The sequence below is a fragment of the Canariomyces notabilis genome, assembly GCF_033297395.1.
Source record: "Canariomyces notabilis strain CBS 508.74 unplaced genomic scaffold N656scaffold_51, whole genome shotgun sequence".
NCBI classification, from domain to species: domain Eukaryota; kingdom Fungi; phylum Ascomycota; class Sordariomycetes; order Sordariales; family Chaetomiaceae; genus Canariomyces; species Canariomyces notabilis.
Genome location: NW_027041873.1, coordinates 1 through 15,397, shown reverse-complemented (window position 1 = coordinate 15,397; position 15,397 = coordinate 1). Strand labels below are relative to the sequence as shown.

General features: G+C 53.3%; 5 protein-coding genes across 5 annotated transcripts; 4 read left to right on the top strand and 1 right to left on the bottom strand.

Annotated features, from left to right (window-relative positions):
• Positions 1-984: 984 nt before the first annotated feature.
• On the top strand, positions 985-2,615 carry N656DRAFT_802965 (uncharacterized protein; the record flags this gene model as incomplete). Its single annotated transcript, XM_064818306.1, has 4 exons — positions 985-1,131; positions 1,316-1,425; positions 1,486-2,022; positions 2,177-2,615. The coding sequence occupies 4 exons, from the start codon at positions 985-987 to the stop codon at positions 2,613-2,615; spliced, it is 1,233 nt and encodes a 410-aa protein (XP_064664669.1).
• A 540-nt stretch (positions 2,616-3,155) lies between these two features.
• N656DRAFT_559177 (uncharacterized protein) lies at positions 3,156-4,143 on the top strand. The gene is made up of 3 exons (XM_064810085.1): positions 3,156-3,270; positions 3,459-3,598; positions 3,651-4,143. The coding sequence occupies exons 2-3, from the start codon at positions 3,466-3,468 to the stop codon at positions 4,016-4,018; spliced, it is 501 nt and encodes a 166-aa protein (XP_064664668.1). The 5' UTR covers positions 3,156-3,270; positions 3,459-3,465; the 3' UTR covers positions 4,019-4,143.
• Positions 4,144-4,162: 19 nt separating this feature from the next.
• On the bottom strand, positions 4,163-6,189 carry N656DRAFT_785658 (uncharacterized protein). The gene is made up of 3 exons (XM_064816435.1): positions 5,748-6,189; positions 5,059-5,235; positions 4,163-5,013 (listed from the first exon to the last, which is right to left on the bottom strand). The coding sequence occupies exons 1-3, from the start codon at positions 6,127-6,129 to the stop codon at positions 4,268-4,270; spliced, it is 1,305 nt and encodes a 434-aa protein (XP_064664667.1). The 5' UTR covers positions 6,130-6,189; the 3' UTR covers positions 4,163-4,267.
• Positions 6,190-7,470: 1,281 nt separating this feature from the next.
• N656DRAFT_764020 (uncharacterized protein) lies at positions 7,471-9,467 on the top strand. The gene is made up of 4 exons (XM_064813309.1): positions 7,471-8,437; positions 8,491-8,538; positions 8,592-8,765; positions 8,838-9,467. The coding sequence occupies exons 1-4, from the start codon at positions 7,871-7,873 to the stop codon at positions 9,297-9,299; spliced, it is 1,251 nt and encodes a 416-aa protein (XP_064664666.1). The 5' UTR covers positions 7,471-7,870; the 3' UTR covers positions 9,300-9,467.
• Positions 9,468-9,789: 322 nt separating this feature from the next.
• Positions 9,790-14,070, top strand: N656DRAFT_840611 (trypsin-like serine protease; the record flags this gene model as incomplete). The annotated part of the gene is made up of 6 exons (XM_064818953.1): positions 9,790-9,900; positions 9,963-10,318; positions 10,371-11,433; positions 11,482-12,892; positions 12,977-13,084; positions 13,916-14,070. 6 exons carry the CDS (start codon positions 9,790-9,792, stop codon positions 14,068-14,070), a joined length of 3,204 nt encoding a protein of 1,067 aa, XP_064664665.1.
• Positions 14,071-15,397: the final 1,327 nt, after the last annotated feature.

Below are 15,397 nucleotides of genomic sequence, written 5' to 3'. Positions count from 1 at the left end.
TCGTCAAGGAAGCCGCACTTATCGTGGTAACTTGCGGCGCTACTCGGACGACGGTCGTTCGGCTCGAGGTGTGAAGCACTTGGTCGGTTGAATAGTAGTAGGGAGATGGAAGGAACATCCCCCGGTCGGGGGACGTTTGAGTTCATGGTAGGAAGTTAATATAGAAGAAAAACGGCGATACCGCTGGCATAAGCGAGTTGACGAAAGCTGGGACTGCTGATTTCGCGGCTCGCGAAAACGGGGGACCAAGGAAAGGAAAAGGGAAAAGGGGCAGCGAGAAGCGAAGGATGAAGAGAGATTCAAAGGCGAGGTCGCGGCGGTGATCCGCAATACAAGTTGTCCAAGGAAGCGCCACTATCGTCCGGGCCCAAGAACTGTCCTCCCCCTCCAATCCTCAGTCCCCTGCTCGCTGCACATGCAGGCACTGACGGTCGCGAAATCTCCGTGTACCTTCTGTGATTTGTAGTTCGGCTGGGCTTCAACCTTAGGCTGTTCACGGTCCCATCCAGACTGGTCCCTGTCTTGCCCCCCCGACTCATGGGTGACGGTGACGACCACTGTACTAGTGAGTAGGGACATTGGGACGGTGGGGCGGTGCCCGGTGGACTACTGGACTTCGGTCTTTCAGGGCGGGAAATGATCTGGACTATCTGGCAACAGCCATGCCGCAGGCGAGAGAACTGTTGGCTCAAGGCTGCTGCTGTCCTGCAGCTGCTGGGTCTGGAAGGGTGTGCAGGAAACGACCAAAAGAAACGTCCACCCCCCGACCTCCAAGACATCCAGCAACTTCCAAGACGTCCAATACTTACACCCCTGACTTCCAGGACGTCCAGCACTTGCACCCCCCCCGACCTCCAGCCCCATTTTATAGTTCTGGGAACCAGTCCATCTTCCAACCACCATTGCGGGAACCAGTCCATTTTTTACACCACCATTTGGGAGATTCAACCGTAGGACGAGCAGTACCACCAGCGCTATACTACCATGGGAGGCATGCCGAAGCAGCTCTACAGCCATCAACAACCGCATCCAACACATCCGTCCTGGAACCGTGAACGGCGCTCCCATACACGAATCCCACACGCCGGTGGACAAGCTAATGAGGGTCATCAAGGCCGTGGTAGGAAGTGGGTACGGTTAACAAAGAAACAGATAGCTCCATTGGAGCTCAAATTCACAGTGGACGCCCATCCGAGAAGCAGTACCAGGCAAGAGCTCGCCAATCGGATAGGTGTCGAGGTATCTAAGATAAATGTCCGTTGCAAGATATAGACTCTCTTCAAGACGGATGGATTTAGCTAACACATTGCTATAGAACTGGTTCAAGAATCGCCGAGCAAAGGAGATGCGGATGAGGAAAAATGCCGAGTTTGAGGCACAGCAGGGCAGAGAGCGAGCCGCTTCCGAGTCCAAGTCATCTAAAGGGTATGATCAGGCTGTGGAAAGCGAATTCTTTGAGTTGGACGACTAACAACAGCCCTCAAGTGTGTCCAGTGGGACGTTCGGAGAAGACGACGAGGAGGTTAGGGCGGAAAGCGACAGTCCCGTGTCGTCTACTTCCGAGTCTGCTGAGCATGAGGCCGCCAAATCCAGCGAGACTCCAGAGACTGATGCAGATTGCTTTGTTCAAGTACAACGCGAGGCATCGCCTTCGATATCTATAGGCCCCTCGGGCCCTCGTTCGCCCTTTGCCATGGACCTGACCAAAGAGGCGCTCCTCCAGAGTCCGCAGGGTGCCCAGGCCCCGAGGATGCCGTCGATGAACAGTGCCACAGGCTCCTTGAGTCAGGATGGCGGCCATGGCCTAGGAGAGAATAGTCTCGGTGCGAATTCTCCAGAGGAGGAGCAGTGCTACCCTTATGGCTCTTTGGGATCGGTAGGCGGGTTAAAAGAAGCGCCCGAGATGACCAACCTCACTCACGGAGCCCAGCTGCCGCCCAAGCAAATTTGCTTTATCAACTACCAAGGACAACTACCCTTCGACCTGAGGCGCATTCAACAGCGGAGGCACACTCAAGCAGCGTGAGTTCCCCCTTCTCTAATTCCGACTTCCCTCGTAGCCGGGGGACCGGGTCCGAGTTGCGTTCTGAGGATGTCCTAGATGCTTGACGTGCCGCAAGAGGAAAGTGCGCTGTACAGGTGAGAAGCCTGTTTGTTTGACCTGCGCCAAGCGTAGGCACGTCTGTCTCGGGTACGACGAAAGGAAGAGGAAGAGGAACGACAACGGTTCGGGCGGATTGGTGGTACCGAGGGTGCAATGCGGGACACCGGCAATCACCAACATTGGTTCCAGTGACACTACCTCTCCATCTACCGTCGCCGAAGACCGCCTTTTCAGAGACCCCGGTAGCACCCCGGCATCCGGCCTCTCCAACTGGGGGGGCAACACTGGCTTCATAGCACTTACGGAAGACCAACTCCAAGTTGACTGGCCCTTCGACTTGGACCGCGGAGCCCATACTATGCCGCCACTCCACGGGCTACCGAAGGTGACAGCAGATATAACGGTACACCACCCGGTCGATGGCTCGAGCAACTTCGCGACGCCGGGAATGGAATGCGAGGAAGATCTAGAGGGGTTTGCTCTTGGCATCGGAATGCTCTACGGTTATTGAGTCACTCTTTGTATCAAATTCATGTTTGTACCTTAGTTGTATACAAGCCGCATTGCAAAATTTGCAGCGTCTGCCGTGGGTGGGTGAGTGGATTTGCCTAGGCAGGGGGTGGGTTAGTGGATCTGCCTGAGTAAGGGGAAGGGTGAGTGGGTTTGTCTAGGTGAGTGGATTTGCCTGGGCAAGGGGTAGGTGACTGGATTGCTAGAGTAATGAGTAAGGGGGTGGTGGGTGGGTGCTCCTGGGCAAATGGTGGCTGAGTGTCTGCAAGGGGCAGGGCTCGGGGTGTTTGGACAGGGAAGGGGGAGCAAGTCTGTAAGATCACAGTGAAGTCAATTGCAGAATGAGGTGTTTGTTTATTGCACGAGTGGCAAGGCCAAGGAGTTGCATTGCACCGTTGTCTAGGGGTGCGGTGCTCTAAATTTTGTGCGTTGTCCCTTCGTCCACTGACGCTAGATTGCTCATCGCTGTTTGCTTTAGGAGCAGTCCAGCCGCCCTGTTGGTTTGAGCCGGATTGGGATTTGGCTCCTTTTCTGGCACCTCTCCTCTCTTCCCTGCTGTTTGTGCCACCACCTTTGACGGCTTCCGCGCAAATGCAGCCGCAATGCTGACGGCAAATTAGCGTATGTCTCTGTCGAGGAGGCGATTCACTAACAAAGTAGGCTCCAATCCATGATATTCCATGAGAAGGCTGTTGTAGCATACAAGTTGAGGTCGTTGGAATGGTTAAGTTGAAACTACGCTGGCAAGCTGAGTGTTCAACGAAGTTGGACGCCCTGTTTATATAGACCAGTGGGCAAACCACGTGCTCTTCTCACTCATCAGACAATAGCTAACCATTAAAAGCAACTGCATGAAAGGCGCCTTGGAAGGAATGCAGCAGCTGCCGATGAGATTCTCGTGCGTCTCCGACGGAGCGACAACGCAAGGGTGGTGCAGGGAGTGGCGTCAAGGTGTCCGCTCTAGGCAAGACACGTCACGGTTAAGTATATATACAGTGGCAGCCTTGTCGGCATTGCGACTTACAAAAGAATGCAGTCAAGAACACCGCTCTCAAACTTTCAACCTCACCTCAATGCTCGAAGTCCATGAATTCACAGTCTTACACTCCTGCAACGCTAACTTGGACCACCTTAGCCTTACCAGTGTCACATGACAACCGGCGACTTTTCCCGAAGCGATGCCGTGCCCCGCAGCATACAGCCCCTCCATCGAAACCGGCGGGGGGGAAAACTCCTTGGGCGCGGGAAAAATCTCGTCAGGCGCGAATCGCGAGAAGTCCACACGGGTCTACAAACATTTCGATTTCATCAGGCTCTACTATTCCGGATATGTCTGGAACTCCAGATATTGCCGACATGCCACTAGTAAGTGCTTCTTCTCTACTCCTCTATTGCCATTGCTGATTCCGAAAGGGGGCCAATGCAGAACGCGGTATATACGAAGCTATTCCATTCAAGATCTTTCCAGCGAGCAATGCGGATAGAACAATAAAATGGCGAGGGCAGGGGCGGACTTCTTTTAGCGGAGGAAAGATCGAGATCGGGCAGGAGGAACTTTCCAAGGAAGAATTAGCGATAGATGGTTCGAAACTTGTCCCAGCAGGGCAACCTATTGTCGTGGGAAAGATGGACGTCATGTTCATTTGAAGACTGCTATCTACCGCTGAAAATTTGAGGTATGGACTGACAGAAGGGATGATATTGCTTAATCTCTATCCTCATTTGGCGAACTTGCCGGACCTCGACAGAGGCGCCGGGGGCAGCCCGCCTGAGGATCGCGTCCACCTGATTGGCAGCATCTAGACAAGATTGCTCATCAGCTGTGTCGAGGCATATTTCCACCTCAGTAACCATATCGCTGAAGAAATGAAAGTTTGCTATACGGGAGAAACCGCGGCCGTCCTCGAACTTCTCCTTCGACTTCGCCAGGTCATGAAACAGACGAACTCCAGGAAAAGCCTTCTCAAGCATATCGGTCCAGGGCCCAGAAAGACTGTATATAACGTTCCTCTTGGGTTGCATATTGGCCGTTGACAGAGTGGTCAAAGGATGGGAGGCAGCGGAGTCGATACTATATCTGTTGCCTTGTTGTAAAGTCGAGGGCTGGCCGAGTCTGGGGTACGGAGGAGCGGCGCTAAAATCGGACGATGTACAGGGCACCCGAAAGGTGGCAGACGGTGTATCTTGCAGTTTCCGTCGTTTTCCAAGGACATGGGCGTAGCTGCCGCCTGTATGCGAAGGTTTCGCTAGCGTATCCGCAGCATCGGTCGGGGCGGCATCGGCGGAGTGGGCAGGGGCGGGGCCATCGGCGGAAGCGGCAGGAGCGGGGGGACTTCTCGTGTTAGGCGGCGCACTCGCGGAGGGACATGGCTTGAACGGATCACCAGACACGGCGGAAGCTGGCACATTAGCAGGAATAGAGAAGACATATCAGGCACACTTACCAGTCTCTGGGTTGTAGGCAGCCACCCCTTTCTGTAGCCACCGGCCGCAAGAAGTGCATGTAGTTGCCTCGGTAGACCCCGGCTTAACATCCGGATCCTTGAATGGCAGTGCGAGCGTGGGTTGTGCCGGCGTGGGTTGGTAAGGAGATTTCGCCTGCTTAATAGCATGAACGGCGTCTATGGCCTTGTTAGCAGTGATGTTATATAGGTCAGCGCCCGATACGTCTTCGGCACGCTCGTGCGAGAGGTGCCCACCAGGGCGGCCGATGCGCACCCCGGTGTCGGTCAGAGGTTGCGATCGGCCGCGTCTCTCAAGACGCTCCTGGAGCCACAGACGGACCAAGGCTGAGACATCGAGAGCGTACATACAGACTCGCGGCCAGCCGGGCGGCTCGGCGGCGGGCCGGCGGTTGACGGCGCCCTTGAGTACGTCGTTGTCGTGGTCCGGTCCGTCTTGGCTGTAAAAGCACCTGTCACTCTCACCGCCGAGGAGTGCCGCGACGGCCCGACGGCGGCAGCCATAGCCGGCAGCCGGTCCCACGCAATGTGCACCACACGCGACCCACCATGCTGCGCACAAGTTCCTCCTCGTCCCCTGGAGGAGGAGGTAGAGGTGTCGCAGCGTCAGCCGCGTCGCACCTGGGAGCGAGGGAGGACGAAGAGAGAGGTGGAAAAAGGGGAAGCCGTACCTTTGCGAAACTTCAGATATACAGCGCTGTCGCTAACAACGCTGAGAGCGGCCGTCCACAGATCTGGGTCGTTGTACCAACGTGTCGTCGAGATGAAACTTGAGTTTTTGCAAAGGCTCTCGATAGTAGAAACGGAGTTGCCCTGGATGTCTCTTACCCGAATTAGTACCGCAAGGGCCATGAGCGCTTTGGAGTCCAGCTGTCGGAAGAAGCTTTTTTTAGTTTCCTCCGCGGGTATGTTGTATCCATCAGCAAATACAAAGTCAATGACCCTACGGGCGTAACTGATGTCTGTATTATTGATTTTGTGGTCCCTCGGAATGCGTACAAGTGCTTCATCAATGATCTTTTGAGCCTTGTTGTGAGCCTTGTCGTCCGTCATCTGGGCTGCGAAGTGCTGTTGAAACGTCAGGTGGGAAGTTGATGGGTCGCCTCAACCAGCGTTTGTCCAAGGGCTTGTCCGGTCTCCGCCAAGTCCTGTACAGTACAACACTGGGTACTAACTTGCCCGACGAAACATTACCTTCTTTGGCAGAGGCAATTAGCAATCCCCGCGCCGAGCTTGGCCCTGGCAACGCCGAATCTCGTAGTGGTTCCCCGCCTCCGGGCTATAACTGACCCCTGGGCAGACCCACTCACTCACCTCCCGCTTAGGCAAATCCACTCACTTACCCCCTACCTGAGCAGGCCCACTCACCCTCCCCTTGCTCAAGCTAACCCACACTCACCTCCCGCCAAGGCAGACCCACTCATTCAGCCCCTCCTCACCTCCCCACTCACTCACCCCCTACCTAGGAAGATACCGTGTTCTAGAACCTGCATCTTAGTTACATCACAAATGTACAGACATTGAACATAACGAGGCGCTTTAAGAAAGTAGGAATGCATGGTTGGGGATTTTAGCAGTACAGAGGGTGAATGTAGCCTACGGTACAGCGCCATCAGCCGCTCCTTGACTCCCAGCTCAACTCCAACGTGCGACGGTCCAGACTAGGCCAGAGGAAATATCACTCTGCTGACCAGTTTCCGTGCAGAAGCTTGCGACTAATACTCCGGGGTGCCCCTCTCCAAACACCCCGGCGTACGTTGTCGCGTCTAATAAAGTCACCCCCGCCGTGGCATACATACCCGGAGCAGGGGTGATCCTAAAACTACGCTGATGCGGCCTATGAGAGGCTTATGAAATGCTTGGGTCCTCCAGGAGGTCACCGATGCTTGCAGAATAATGTGTCTGGAAGTCAAGCACGGAGACATCGCCATCTGTATGAGGAACCTTGGTTACTTGCACGCAGAGGTTGATGGGATCCTCGGTTCCTCCAATCGGACACGATCAATGCCCCCAATACATCCTTGCCCCGATGTCTGGGTGCCGTGGTTGGCCTGTATTGAGGAAGTAAGGATGGATAGCTTCATGGTTGTCAAGTGTGCGTTACCATCTGTGGACTGTGAAGAGGGCAGTAGAAGAGCGGAAAGGGGTTCCGTCAAGCCCTCAACACAAAAAAAGAAAACTACTAAACCTAGAGCCCCTTCCGAATCTTGCGGCGTCAACCCCACGGAGCAAAAATTCAGGGCATGGCAGTACCGCGGGACTTGCCCGCGGCACAACCAAGTCGAAGGTTCACGCCCTCCCTCATCTGTCCTGGGTGACACAATAATACCCCGACCATGGTCCCTTGTGGTTGGGGTCTAGTTGTTTCACTATGCAAGGTACGGTAAGTGGCTGGCACGTTTCTAGGTTGACCTTCACTCAACGCCAGGAACCGGGCACTGGCCACCGACTCGTTGGATAGTGCTTTTCGACCACGGGTGGAAAGACATCCCCGCCTTGTGGCTTCTAGCACCGTCCTCGCAACCTCCTTCTTCATTTCCACACCGCCGACTATCTTTCCTGTGCTGTTATTCGCTTCCTCTTCCCCCGACTCTCAAACCTCCACGGACTACTCCGCTCCATTACCCAGGATTCGACTTGAATAACAGGGAACCCGTTGGCTCTTGGTCTTCAACCTCCACCTCCCGGAAAACTGAGAAGGCTGGCCCTAGCACTATCCCACCGGTGCCGATTATCCCTTGATCGAAACCGCTCTGCTAGCCCCGGCACCACGGCGCCTTTGCAATGGCCCGTGATGGCTCTGCACTCCGTTCCTCGCGACACTTTCGGACTCTGCTCGATGATAACCTCGGTGACTACTCCCTATCCGAGCGTATCCTACGGTGATGATGTTGCGTACAGTACCCCGTCTGCCTTGGATGCGCCTTTCGAGGCCCGCCAGTTTCTAGAGCGTCCGCAAGCGCCCGTCATTCACGGCGAGATCGGATTCCAATGGCACTGGGACGGCCGTTTTTCAGACGACAAAAAACCCAGCCCATCCATCAAAAAGAGCGAGGCGCAGATGTCTACTTCGGCCAAGTCGACTACCTCGGACTCAACAGCAACATCAACGGCCTCCACGACGATAGTACCCAACGTACGGGTGAACGGCGCTCCCACATACGAATTCAACACGCCGGTGGACAACCTAATGAAGGTCTTCAAGAAAGTGGTGGGAGGCGAAACGTCAACAGATCAGGCAGAGACAGCCGAGACAGAGTCGCGGCGGTTTCGCTGTGATATTCCTGGTTGCACCAAGTCATTTACGCAAAAGAACAACCTCGACAAGCACCGACGAGCCCACACTGGCGAGCGCCCTTATGTGAGCATCGACCTAGCTTCCCTCCTTGGCATGTTCTGAAACTGACGAGACAGAAATGCAAACTCTGTGGACAGGGTTTTACCCAAACTGTTAACCTACGGGTGAGATCTCGTCTATACCTGTTGCTTGAGCTAGTCCGTCTTATACCCTTTAGACACACACGAGACGTCATTTGGGGGAGAAGCCCCACAAGTGTAACAAATGTGGGAAGGCTTTTCCGCAAAGAGGGAATCTCACGCAACATATGAGAACTCATGATCGGACTAAGACATGGGTTTGCAAGCTCGATAACTGCGGCAAGAAATTTACTTGGCGTGGCAATTTAAAGGTACATCGCTCAAATTAGGGGCCGGTCCACTACAAGCACCAGACAAATTTCTAACACCTCTTCCACCCCTAGCCTCATCACAACAAATTCCACCGGAACACGATCGACACACTCCTCGCGAAGCTCGCTACAGGCCAAGTCTCTGACGAGGAGAGGGAAATGGCCAAGTACTTGTACGACCTGTACCCCCACGCCAATAAGGGGATAAAGGGACGAGGGAAGGGCGAGAAAGTCCAGCGTGTCGCACCATCATGCCCGCAACCGCAGCTAGATGCTACCTCAACTTCGACCAGCAGCATCACTGCCCCTACTTATTCGATGCTGATGCCCCATGGGCTCCCGGTCATGCCCATGCCCATGCCACAACCATCGCACAATTCATACCCGTTCCCTGGCTTAAGCCACCCCGCCGCGTACAGCATGGCTCATGAGGAATTCGGCATGGTAACCAGCAGCCAGGTATCCGCGCCCAACCTGGCCCCCTACAAGGAGGAGGAGGAGCAGCTTGCGTTTGCTGATTGGGGGTGGTACTGAGCGCTTGTTCCAGACTTCCACATCGCTTCACTTTCCAATTCCAACTTTCCTTGGCTGGCTTTTATATTAGTTCTTTAATCACGAAAAGCGCTATCCATACAGTGGAGGGATGGGTTGGCTATTGTCGTTTCCGCGCCAGGAAATTCCATTAATGTATTTTGGACGAGTACTGTATATATACAGTGTAATCTAAGGTTTTCACATAGCGGGCAAGTGGCTGTGATACAGCGCCGGGCGGGCTGGCAGGTGTGGTTGCAGCTTGGGGGGAGGGTGCCTCCGCAATCCGGAGTCCGGATTGCGGATCCGAGCCGTGACAGCGGAGTGGGGCCGAGAATGAACTTATTGTCCCACGCAAGTACCAAACAGGGAATGCGGCGTGATTCCATTACCATTCCTAGCTTGAAAAAGAGCACCAAAGAGTGCTGACTGGGCGAGAGAGATTGGGTGAAGGAGATTGGGCGAGGGAGGCTGCAGTGGCTAGCTGACCCACATGCATGCCAACCTACTACGTAGTACGCCATCTCGGCTTGTCCTACATGACTTGATACATGCCAGGACGGACGAGAGAGCTGCTGCAGCTGCATCGCGCAAGTTACTACCTGTGAAGGACTCAGACTTAATGGCCATCACATCAAATTGCCCTCGATACCCCATCCCGTAAAGCTTGCTGCCTTTATGTCATGCCCTGGTAGTACGCAGTACTTTGTCAACTTTCACAACCATTCAAAGCTTGAGACTCTGGTGCTCTCCGACGCCGAACCCATGGACGGCGTTGATGCGACTTCTTCTCCCACAGAGCCCTATGACACGGGCGGCGGGCCTCTGAAGCTGCTCAAATGCCTCGCTCTTGCCAGTCAACGTGGTCTTCGCAGGCCGTTCGCCAGATGGGGTGTGGCCACCGACAGTGCCTACAAAGGTATTGTGTCGATTCACTGGTGTAGCCCCTTCCCTTTCGACATGGGGGATGCGTTTACCGGAGAGGCGACCGGGTTTGTCGTCGCTATCCGTGGTCGCACAGGGTAAGCTCATTGCTGCCCGAGAAGCATGCTGTCGGCTGATTCTTCTCTCCAGGCTTATTTTGACGAATCGTCATGTTGTTGGCCCCGGGGGGTTCTGGGGTTTCTGCATTTTCACGAACCATGAGGAGGTGCCCGTTGTACCAATCTACCGAGACCCCGTCCACGATTACGGCATCTTGTTGTTCGACCCCACACTCCTCAGAGATATGCAAGTAAAGGCACTTCCGCTTAAACCAAATGCGGCGAGAGTCGGCAAGGAGATCAGACTTGTTGGCAATGACGCCGGTGAGGGGGTGAGCATCCTGCCCGGTGTCCTTAGCAGAAGGGACTGCAATCCACCATCATATGACTCTAGTTACAACGACCTCAATATCAACTACTTCCAGGCTAGCAGCGATGCTTCTAGCGGTAGCTCGGGCAGTCCAATCATTGATATCCATGGTTATGCCCTCGCGATGCAAGCCGGTGGACTAGACGACGCGGCAACAAATTACTTCTTACCCCTCGATCGGCCATATCGCGCGTTGGAGTGTTTACAAAAAGAGAAAGACATCACTCGAGGCGATATCCAATGCCGATTCCTCCTCAAGTCTTTTGAGGAGTGCGAAAGGTTGGGTTTTCCGGACCGTTTGAGAAAGGAGGTCCAGGACATGTTTCCAGGTCCCCAAACGACAAATATGATTGTGGCAGCGACCGTTCTTCCCCAGGGGCCTTCAGACGGCAAGATTCTGGAGGGTGACATTCTTATTAAGGTCAATAGTGAGATTGTTATCCACTTCGCCCGCCTAGACGAAATTTTGGACTCCAGCGTTGGCCACAGTGTTGTATTTCTCCTGCTCCGTCAGGGTACAGAAGTTACGGCGGCGATTGAGGTCGGCGACCTACACAAGATTACCCCCGACCGCTTTGTTTTGTTCACCGGCATCGGGTTCCAGACTCTTTCCTACCAACAAGCCCTCATCCATCGTATCCCTTGCAAAGGCATTGTCGTATGCGGGGAAGGTCGTGTCCCCTGGGGACACTGGCTGATTCAGAGGTTAAACCACCAGGCCGTCCCTAACCTCGAGTCATTCATCGACGTCGCGAAAACCATCCCAGATAGGGCATTCGTTAAGGTTGACTTCTTGGACTTGAACTGTTTTCCGCGTCAACGCGACTCAAAGACCATTCGGGTCAGTCGACGCTGGTACCCGAGGATAGAACTGGCGGTGAGAAACGACAAGACTGGGCTGTGGGACTTTGAAGTCATCGCCAAAGCCCCGCCGAATGCGATTCCTCAGAGCCCTCTGACCGCCTCATTTCCAGAGCTCAGTATTGAGGATCCCGCGTTTCCTAGTGTTGTCAGTTACGCCCGCAGTTTTACTCGTGTCACGTTTGACATGCCAGTTGACCTCAATGGCGAGAGGGCGCCTACCAGATCGGGAGTGGGGATTATCATGGATGCAGCTCGGGGTCTTGTGTTAGTTTCAAGAGCTACTGTCCCACACGATTTCGGCGACATTCATATCACCATTGCTGGCTCTATCAATGTCGACGCCAACGTCTTGTTCCTTCACCCTGAGCACAACTACTCCATCATCCAGTATGACCCTTGTATGGTTGAAGCTCCAGTGTTCAGCGCGGCACCGAGTAAAGACGAGATACGTCAGGGTGAGAATATCTACTTCCTCGGCCACGACGGGAGTCTCAACGACCACATTTTGCACGAGAAGACAACCATTACCAAAATCTCACCTTTATACATATCTCATGTTGCGACCTCGGCACCGAGGTACCGCCCGGTCAACTTCGACGCGATCAGTGTCAGATCAGGGTTTGGAAGATCCTGTGAAACTGGCGTCCTGGTTAGCACGACCGGTACAGTCGTAGCCATTTGGCTGAAGTACCTCGAGCAACGTGAGGAAGGGGAGGAAGTGTTCTACTGCCGGGGCTTTTCCACCAAAACCATCTGGCCCGTAGTATCGCAAATCCAGGACGGACGTCAGCCCAGCCTACGAATTCTGCCCGCTCGGTTTCGAGCTCTTACAAAGGCTGAGGCACAAGCCAGTAATGTCTCTAGAAAATGGATCTCTCAACTGGAATCTAGCCATTCGACGCGACACCAGCTTTTGGAAGTACATAATCCGACCAGTACAGTCAGCTGCGAGGGCTCGGAGGACAACGAAGGCTACATGCTCGAGTCGGGCGATATCCTGCTTACCCTCAACGGCAAGCTCATCACCGAGATGTCGCAGTTGGACTACATGCATTGGAGTGACAAGAAGGAGCTGGTGGCCGAAATTGTGCGCAATGGTGAAGAGCAGAAGCTCACGCTCCGGACCGTTGCAGCTAACGACGTGGAGTCCACACACGCTATCTCCTTCTTGGGTGCGATCCTGCAACCGCCGTACCACGCTGTTCGACAGGAAGTCAGAGAATACCATAGCGGAGTCTACGTCTCAAGGGTTCATGATGGCTCCCCCGCTCGGCTGTTCGGCCTCTTTGAAGGTAGCTTCATCACCGAAGTCAACAAGTCGGATACCCCAAATCTAGAGTTATTTCTCACTGCTATAGCCAAAATCGAGGACAATACATGTAAGCTTTTATATTCTCTTCCTTTTCTTCTTCTTTCTCTTTTCTTCTCTTGTTCGTTGTTATTTTTACACTAAATTCTTCTAGATTTCAATATGACGGTAGTCTACAACGATCATCGTATTGTCAAGGCCTTTAAGCAAAATCTGCGATACTTTCCTACTCGACGGTGGATCAAGAAGGGGCACGAGTTTGGTTGGTGCGAGATGGGAAAATGACTACACGTCGCGGGACACAGCCGTAGGGATGATAAGGCACGGATGACCCGCATCCCTTCCTTGTATGTAGTCCGCCGCTAATGCAATTTTGCTGGGGCTTATGGTTTGCTATGGCCCTCGTCGGGCCGATGACCTGGGATCGGGTGTAGGTGGATACTTGATTGCCTAATATACCTTCTCTACTTCCTCCTTTTGGAGTCTTAGTAGAATAATATAGGGGCAGGTAACAGTTGGGGGAGAGTCCAGGGATCGATGTGAGAGTTTCCGCTACTGGGGTAGTTCCTGGTATCTGTGACCAGCCTCCAGTATTACAGATATCCCAACAAATCCCAAGGATGCCAGTTGATCCCAAGGATCCCAGGACTCTTCAATCTCAATATTGCTATTGTATGTCCTATTCTCCTAGGCAAAAAGATTGTACCTGCACCCGATTTTCATCCGATCTCTACAATATACTGAACTCTACTTGCAAGGCGACTACAACTACGAAAGAGGACATGCACGATCACGATTCGAAAACAAGACCACTTGGAATTGAGCTTGATTAACTACCACTAAGCTATCTTGACTACGACTGATATGGCTGTCGCATGTGGAAGTTGCGGACCAGTATAGGTAAGAATAAGATTCTCAAAGACCACTGGGATCACCGGGATCTCTGGGATCTCTTGGGATTTCTGGGATCTGGCAGTATACCTAGCTGCTGGGATCTTTGGGATCTGGCTGTGGTAGTTGGGGGGCAGTTCCTACCCTAGGTGTAATCCTCACGTCCTTAAGATGGGAAGCATTTGGAGATAGTACTAGCCAGTATCCTCGTCAGCAACAATCGGAAAACCTAGGGCGTGCGCGCCCTCGACAGAGGAAAGTTCGAGAGATCGATTAATGAACGGGTGGGATATCATCGTCTTTAACCCCAACCCACTATCACAATACCTACTATGTCCATATAGTTACCTAAAATGAATCTCGCACCGTGCCCTACATGCAGTCTGCGAACGCCTAAGAAGGGTCATGCTAGCATCAGCCACTTGAGCTTCGCTTCAACAACGCATTTTCAATGTGAGCTGAATTTACTATCCGACACTACATTTACAGTTCATTGTAATAACCAGTAACCACCTTGCCCTAGGTAGTAGACAGTGTAGCCACTAGCGAGAGCTTATAACACGTCATCGGGTGGAGAAGGTAGACGGGTCTCTCGAGAAAACAGGCCTTGGAGAAGCTGCTGCCGTTGTTCATCGCTCAATGATGCAATGGCAGCTTGGAGACTAGCTAGAGGGTCTTGTGAAGGTGGCTGCTGTTGCCTTGTATATACCGGCTGTGGCGTTGTATATGGCTGCTGCTCTGGCTGCTGTTGGCTTGTATATACCGGCTGTGGCGTTATATACGTCTGCTGCTCTGGCTGCTGATGGCCTGTATATACTGGCTGTGGTGTTGTATATAGCTGCTGCACCGGGTCCACTGGCTGCTGCTCCTCGACTGAAGCCCCGATTCCTTGGAGACGAATCCGCTCTCCTAATGGTCGAGGTCCTTTCGGCGGCTGAACTCCACAGTTTCGATAATATTCTTTGATTGCATCTTCGCCTCGTAGTGCATTAGAATACACCGATTTCCATATACTCTGTGTAGTCACTATGCGTTGCCCTCCCTTCCAAGCAAATATCCACTGGTCAGCCGTCTTTTCAACTAGGTTATTAGTACCATAAAAACTCGTATCCTGAGCAATATACTCAATTTTTGGAAGCGTAGTTTGGTCTTGACATCGAATTGTCCTGAGCTCGGATCTTTCTATAGTTGTAATCTTTCCGACCACTGACGGTTGAAGCCTAGAGTCTCGTAGTGGAATTGCAAAAGCTGGCAGTTTCGACATAGTTCCGCGGAGAGGTGTTACCACTATTAGAAGATGGCCTCTTGGTGTCAATCCCTCAACTCTTGCCCAGGTAAGACGTTCTGGATCAATTTCTTTGAAGTCCGGCTCAACTATCCGAACGTATATATTGTTGCCTATGCAGCAAGTAGAATAGAGCTCAGCTTGATGTTGAGGCCATACTAAGGTCCGAGGGTCTGGCATGTCGCTGGTGTTTGGCCTGAATATATAGCGCTGGTTCCCCCCTGCTAGTGGTTGTGTCCATGGCTGCTGGTATCCTCCTGCTAGTGGTTGCGTCCATGGCTGCTGGTATCCTCCTGCTAGTGGGTGCGTCCCTGGCTGCTGGTATCCTCCTGCTAGTGGTTGCGTCCCTGGCTGCTGGTATCCTCCTGCTAGTGGTTGCGTCCCTGGCTGCTGGTATCC

Excerpts from the sequence above, each read along its gene's own strand:
- N656DRAFT_785658 (XM_064816435.1), bottom strand. The coding sequence starts at position 6,129 with ATGACGGACGACAAGGCTCACAACAAGGCTCAAAAGATCATTGATGAA. Across the intron at positions 5,236-5,747 it reads ATATCTGAAGTTTCGCAAAG|ACGCCGTTCATGCTATTAAG; the intron begins GTACGGCTTCCC and ends ACAAGGCCATAG. Across the intron at positions 5,014-5,058 it reads TGCCTACAACCCAGAGACTG|CTTCCGCCGTGTCTGGTGAT; the intron begins GTAAGTGTGCCT and ends CTAATGTGCCAG.
- N656DRAFT_559177 (XM_064810085.1), top strand. The coding sequence starts at position 3,466 with ATGAAAGGCGCCTTGGAAGGAATGCAGCAGCTGCCGATGAGATTCTCG. Across the intron at positions 3,599-3,650 it reads GCAAGACACGTCACGGTTAA|TCAAGAACACCGCTCTCAAA; the intron begins GTATATATACAG and ends AAAAGAATGCAG.
- N656DRAFT_764020 (XM_064813309.1), top strand. The coding sequence starts at position 7,871 with ATGGCTCTGCACTCCGTTCCTCGCGACACTTTCGGACTCTGCTCGATG. Across the intron at positions 8,438-8,490 it reads ACACTGGCGAGCGCCCTTAT|AAATGCAAACTCTGTGGACA; the intron begins GTGAGCATCGAC and ends CTGACGAGACAG. Across the intron at positions 8,539-8,591 it reads CCCAAACTGTTAACCTACGG|ACACACACGAGACGTCATTT; the intron begins GTGAGATCTCGT and ends TATACCCTTTAG.